The sequence below is a fragment of the Procambarus clarkii genome, chromosome 65, assembly GCF_040958095.1.
Source record: "Procambarus clarkii isolate CNS0578487 chromosome 65, FALCON_Pclarkii_2.0, whole genome shotgun sequence".
In the NCBI taxonomy this organism is placed as follows: Eukaryota; Metazoa; Arthropoda; class Malacostraca; order Decapoda; family Cambaridae; genus Procambarus; species Procambarus clarkii.
Window position 1 is genome coordinate 28,094,495 of NC_091214.1, and position 6,927 is coordinate 28,101,421.

The following is a 6,927-nucleotide window of genomic DNA, read 5'->3' on the forward strand; positions in this document are numbered from 1 at the left end:
AAGATAAACAGTCAAAATACTATGTAGCCCGTAGCCACGGACTGCTGTAGCCCGTAGCCACGGACTGCTGTAGCCCGTAGCCACGGACTGCTGTAGCCCGTAGCCACGGACTGCTGTAGCCCGTAGCCACGGACTGCTGTAGCCCGTAGCCACGGACTGCTGTAGCCCGTAGCCACGGACTGCTGTAGCCCGTAGCCACGGACTGCTGGCGGATATTAATGGGGGGAAGTTTGTTCTATATTATTTATTATCACGGAGGAGCCGGCTATGGCCAGGCAGTATACATGTGTATGTATATTTTCATATTACATATTTTTTCAGGTGTTTAAAATTGATTCATGGTATGTATATTTAGTTATGTGATGCCATGAGGTGCGGATGATATATTTAATCTTTGATAGACCATGATATATGCAGGTATAGTAGTCCTTATGTTTATAGTATTATTAATGTGATTTATGCATGTGTCAAAAATTGCAGGGAATATTGTTTATTGATAGGATTAATAAAAGCTGCAGATTGATTTATATTGATATTTAGGATATTTGAAGTAAATTTTATGAAAATCCTAGTGATTATTATTGCCCCTGGCTTGTGTGATCTTGGGTTGGAACATTAGCCAGTTTGACAAAGTAAGTTGAAGAGTTACACAGGAGGCTTAAGCTGACATTACAGTGTGAGTAAGTAACGAACAGGCGGTGAGCGCTATTCTCGTCAGCAATTTGAGCAGTCAATAATTTGAGGAGTGCTTGAAATAGGCTACGACATTGGAACTGCTTCCCTGTCTTAGAGATTAGGAGTGTTTTTTTTAATGTAAGGGGCGGAACTAGTTTTGTCGATAGCAGGTGGAGCTCCACGTTACCTTACATAAAGTAGTTGGAATATACAAAAAGGGGGAGAGGCAGGAAGCCCCTAAACTACAGGCTGGTGACCTTAACTTGTATACCATGCAAGGTGATGGAGAATATCGTGACAAAAAGTCTGGTAGCACATCTGGAGAGAAGGGACTTCATAACATGTCACCAGCATGGGTTCTGGGAAGGCAAGTCGTACCTCACAGAGTTGATTTAATTCTATGACCAAGCAATAAGCATTAATTAAGAAGGAGATGGGTGGGCAGACTGTTATTTCTTTGATTGTCAGAACATTGTTGACAAAGTCTCCCATAAGAGACTTGCATAAGTTGGAGAAACAAGCTTGAGTAAGTGGTAAAATGTTTTAATGGATAGGAGAGTACTTAAAAAACAGGAAGCAGAGAATTACTGTGAGGGGTGAGACCTCACAGAGAGTGTGGCCTGATGTCACCAGTGGAATCCCACTGGGCTCTGTACTCGGACCTATCTTGTTTCTGATATATGTATATGACCTTCCAGAGGGCATAGATTAATTCCTCAATGTTTGTTGATGGTGCAAATATAATGAGAAGGATTAAGACAAAGCAGGACAGCTTGAGGCTTCAAGAAGACCTGGTCAAACTGAAGGAATGTTCCAACAAATGGTTGCTAGAGTTTAACCCGAGCACCTTACCTTGAGGTTACCTTGAGGTGCTTCCGGGGCTTAGCGTCCACGCGGCCCGGTCGTCGACCAGGCATCCTGGTTGCTGGACTGATCAACCAGGCTGTTGGACGCGGCTGCTCGCAGCCTGACGTATGAGTCACAGCCTGGTTGATCAGGTATCCTTTGGAGGTGTTTATCCAGTTCTCTCTTGAACACTGTGAGGGGATTGCCAGTTATGCCCCTCATGTGTAGTGGAAGTGTGTTGAACAGTCTCGGGCCTCTGATGTTGATAGAGTTCTCTCTCAGAGTACCTGTTGCACCTCTGCTTTTCGACGGGGGTATTCTGCACATCCTGCCATGTCTTCTGGTCTCATGAGATGTTATTTCTGTGTGCTGGTTTGGGACCAGCCCCTCTAATATTTTCCACGTGTAAATTATTATGTATCTCTCCCGCCTGCGCTCAAGGGAGTACAGATTTAGGCTCTTTAGTCGGTCCCAATAGTTTAGATGTTTTACTGAGTGGATTCTAGCAGTAAAGGATCTCTACACGCTCTCCAGGTCAGCAATTTCTCCAGCTTTGAAAGGGGCTGTCATTGTGCAGCAGTACTCCACTCTAGAGAGCACAAGCGTTTTGAAAAGTGTCATCATCGGTATAGCATCTCTTGTGTGAAAAGTTCTTGTTATCCAACCTGTCATTTTTCTGGCAGTTGTGACGGCTACTTTATTGTGTTCTTTAAAAGTAAGGTCTTCCGACATGAGTACACCCAGATCCTTTACATTGCCTTTTCGTTCTATGTTATGATTTGCCTGAGTTTTGTACGTGGTTTCCGTTTTTATATTTTCATTTTTTCCATAGCACATGAGCTGGAACTTATCTTCGTTAAACACCATATTATTTTCTGTAGCCCATAGAAAGACCTGATCTACATCTGACTGGAGGTTTGCCGTGTCCTCTATGTTGCCTACTCTCATGAAGATCCTAGTGTCATCTGCAAAGGATGATACAGTGCTATAGGTTGTGTTCTTGTCTATGTCCGATATGAGGATGAGAAAAAGTACTGGAGCAAGCACAGTACCCTGGGGGACTGAGCTCTTCACGGTTGATGGGCTGGATTTTATTTTGTTGACTATTACACATTGGGTTCTGTTGGTCAGGAAATTGTAGATCCATCTGCCTATTTTTCCGGTAATTCCTTTTGAACGCATTTTATGTGCAATAACACCATGGTCACATTTATCAAAGGGTTTTGCGAAATCTGTGTAAATTACATCAGCGTTTTGTTTGTCTTCCATAGCATCTAATGCCATATCATAGTGGTCCAGCAACTGCGACAGGCAAGAGCGCCCTGTTCTGAAACCATGTTGTCCGGGGTTATGGAGATGTTGTGATTCCATGTATTTTGTGATCTTACTTCTTAGCACTCTCTCAAAAATTTTTATGATGTGCGATATTAGTGCTATCGGTCTGTAATTTTTTGCCTCTGCCTTATTTCCTCCTTTATGGAGTGGTGCTATCTCTGCTGTTTTTAGTATATCAGGGATAACACCAGTATCTAGGCTTTGTCTCCACAGAATGTGAAGGGCCTGCGATAGTGTTTTTTTTACAGTTCTTGATGAATATGGAGTTCCAAGAATCCGGGCCTGGTGCAGAGTGCATAGGCATACTGTTTATGGCTTCTTCAAAATCCAGTGGGGATAGGGTGACGTCTGATATATGATTTGATGTTGATATCATATCCATGAAAAATTCATTTGGGTTATCAATCTTTAGTGCGTTTAATGGCTCGCTGAAAACAGAGTCGTACTGCTTTATCAGTAACTCGCTCATTTCTTTGTTGTCATCGGTGAAAGTTCCATCTCCCTTTCGCAGGGGCCCGATACTAGATGTGGTTTTTGATCTTGATTTTGCATAGGAGAAAAAATATTTCGGATTTCTCTATTTCACTGATGGCCTTTTGCTCTCTTTGCCTCTCCTGGGTTTTGTATGATTCTTGTAGCTTGAGTTCAATTGTTTCTACTTCTCTACCTAACCTTCTTCGCCGTTCTTGAGATAGGATGCGACTCTCAAGTTGTTCCGCGATTCGTTTTCTTCGCCTATAGAGGGAACGACGTTCCCGTTCCAATCTGCATCTCTTCTTCTTTTTTCTTAGGGGTATGCGGTTTGAACATATTTCTAGTGCTACTGAGCTTATTTTTTCCAGGCACTGGTTCAGGTTTGCATTTTCTAGCTGTTCTTCCCAGTTTATTTCTGTGAAGTTCTGTGAAGTTTATTTCCTCCCAGTTTATCTGTTTATTATTGAAGTTGAATTTGCTGAAATCTCCTCCACCGGGAATCTGGACTGGTTTTGAAGGTCTATTCCCCATGGTTGTCATAACTTCAATTAAGTTGTGATCTGAGTAACAGGTATTTGTAATCATTATGTTCCTGATCAATTCATCATTATTAGTGAAAATGAGGTCCAGCGTGTTCTCCTTCCTAGTTGGTTCTACTATTTGCTGGTTTAAGGCAAACCTGTCGCACATCCGTAGCAGGTCATTTGCATGTGCCTGTTCATTTAGGCTACTTCCTGGTATTCTTTCTGATACTACTTCCATCAGCCAGGTGCTTCCATTTCAGGTGCCGTAGGTTGAAGTCCCCAAGCAGGATGATGTTCGGAGCTGGATTTGTGAGTTTTTCGAAGCAGTGTTCTATTTTCATTAGTTGGTCTTTAAACTGCTGAGGGTTTGCCTCTGGTGACTTATATACAAGGACAATAACTACATTTAGAATCTCTATTTTGATTATCAGCACTTCCACCATATTGTTTGAGGTGTTTAGCAGCTCAGTACAGATGAGTGTGTCTTTGATGTAGAGGCTGACCCCTCCCTGAAGCCGGTGTTTCCTACCACATCTGAAGAGATTGTACTCTGAGATCCAAATGTAAATGAATGAAGATAGGTGTGGGGAACAGGAGGCCAGATACAAGGTACCATTTGGGAGATGAAATTCTTCAAGAATCAGAGAGAGAGAGAGAAAGACCTGGGGGTTGATATCAATCTGTCACGTTCTCTGAAGGCCATTTTAACTGGATAACATCAGCGGCATATGCCAGGTTGGCCAACATAAGAACGGCCATCAGAAACTTGTGTAAGGAATCATTCAGCACCTTGTAGACCACGTATGTCACACCAGTCCTGGAGTATGCAGCTCCAGCATGGAGTCCTTATCTCGTCAAGCACAAAACTAAATTGAAGAAGGTTCAGAGGAAGACTGACTATTACTCAAACTGGGGGTATGAGCTACGAGGAGAGACTATCGGAACTAAACCTCACGTCGCTGGAAGACAAAAGAGTTAGAGGGGGGGGGGACATGATAACAAAATAACATATTCTTATAGGAATTGATAGGGCCGTTTATATAACACAAGGAGCACACGCATTAGGGGACACTGGTGGAAATTGAGTGCCCAAATGAGCCACAGAGACATTAGAAAGAACGTTTTTAGTGTCAGAGTAGCTAGTAAATGGAGTGCATTAGGCAGTGATGTGGTGGAGGCTGACTCCATATACAGTTTGAAATGTAAATATGATTGAACCCAATAGGCTCAGGAATCTGTACACCAGTTGAGAGGTAGGATAAAACTGAATCCTACCTCCCCCCCCCCCACCCTGTTAGCACAGCTAGGTGAGTACACACACACACACATACACAACCTCGTGGGAATACATAAATGTATGGGTAAACCCAGTGAATTTTTGTTGTTTGAACTCATTTGCATCACAACAGCCCATCACCATAAACATTGGCCAGAGGCTCGTTAATCCCCTGCGGACCCCTTGTTTACGAGAGTGAACCACTGTACACATGACTCTTGCCTGACAACCGTCACATGTGTCTAGGGACGAGAACCACACCACAAACATGACTCAAGCCTCAATATGTTCCACATGTGTCTAGGGACTTGTTTGCTGTCGTTCTGTGAACATATAGAGTGAGCATTCTCACTCTCACCAGTGTGTGAGTGACTGTTATGACCACACATACACCAGTATGATCTTAGTGAGACTGGTGTATGATGTGCTCAAACTATAGAGTGATGTCGTGGCAGATAGCCTCGTATCACGAATATTATAAGTATGATATAATCTTATGTGACAGGATATTATACTTAATTTGTGTATTGTCAATGTATAACATACATAACTAAGTACATTATATTTCAGTATTAAAGTTGTATTCCATGTAATTGTGGATATATATTAGATGTCTAGTATATAGCAGTAGCCTAACTCATATGTATACTGTGAAATTTCCATTTCATTGTTTTCCTTGCATTGTCCTCTTGTCATGACATTGACTGAGATTATGTCACTGTGAAATGTATACCACCTAGACAAGCTTTACATCACATGCTGTATATCTACTTTATTTTATATTCATGCATATACAAAGGTATTAACGGTTAGTTGATGTATTGAACCCTGTGAAATATAGGCGCTAGTGTTCCACTGCGCTAAGCAAAGTTATAGGTGTCAGCTTGTGTTGAAACGTTTTCCTCAAATTAATCACTTGTATTGATCCTTTCCCATTAGGTAAACTAATAATGTCAGTATCATACTTCTTTAGAAACTCTGAAAACGCCACATTGTTTTCACATTTCACCACCACTCTGTTCCCTGGCAGTGGTTGGTAACCAAATATTTCGTCCGTCTTTATCTGTAACACATCGAAGATCGTCGTGCATACAAGGTCGTAATCAGCATTACAACTGAACTTGAGTCCTACGGACTCCTTCCGCTTGAGTGGAGGTGTGTAGGAGCCCATGACGGCACATATACCACCCCCAGCGTGACCGCCCATCAGTCAACACGCTGGCAAGTAATATGGGGAAACCTTCATGTTAAATTTATTGCCCCAAAACAACGTGAGCTGTTGTATCGCTATATTCATGAGACCCTTCCTACTAATGATAGGTTGTTGATGTTGGGCATTAAGGACAGCAATAGGTGTGACCAATGTACTGAAATTGAGAATAATATGCATATATTTTATTTCTGTAAGCAGAAAGTTGTTCTTGTAAACTGGATTAGAGACACTCTTAAAGCTTTATGTGGACCAAGTATTAGAGTGGAGTTAATGAGGTTTTTAATGTTTCATATTGACATAAAATGCAAGAAAATTAAGAATACAATAATTATGTTACTTTCTGATTACATTTTTTGTGTGTGGCTAGGCAGGCAGGAGGGTTACTGTGTGTGGCTAGGCAGGCAGGAGGGTTACTGTGTGTGGCTAGGGAGGCAGGAGGGTTACTGTGTGTGGCTAGGCAGGCAGGAGGGTTACTGTGTGTGGCTAGGCAGGCAGGAGGGTTACTGTGTGTGGCTAGGGAGGCAGGAGGGTTACTGTGTGTGGCTAGGCAGGCAGGAGGGTTACTGTGTGTGGCTAGGCAGGCA

At 42.4% G+C, this 6,927-nt stretch overlaps 1 protein-coding gene across 1 annotated transcript in view; it reads right to left on the reverse strand.

Annotated features, from left to right (window-relative positions):
• Positions 1-6,301, reverse strand: part of LOC138355041 (uncharacterized PE-PGRS family protein PE_PGRS10-like) — a 31,419-nt gene extending 25,118 nt beyond the window's left edge. The window contains exon 1 of the mRNA XM_069309754.1: positions 6,133-6,301. Coding sequence (XP_069165855.1) covers positions 6,133-6,301 — 169 coding nt within the window. The remainder of the gene's footprint in view (positions 1-6,132) is intronic.
• Between the last annotated feature and the right edge of the window lie 626 nt (positions 6,302-6,927).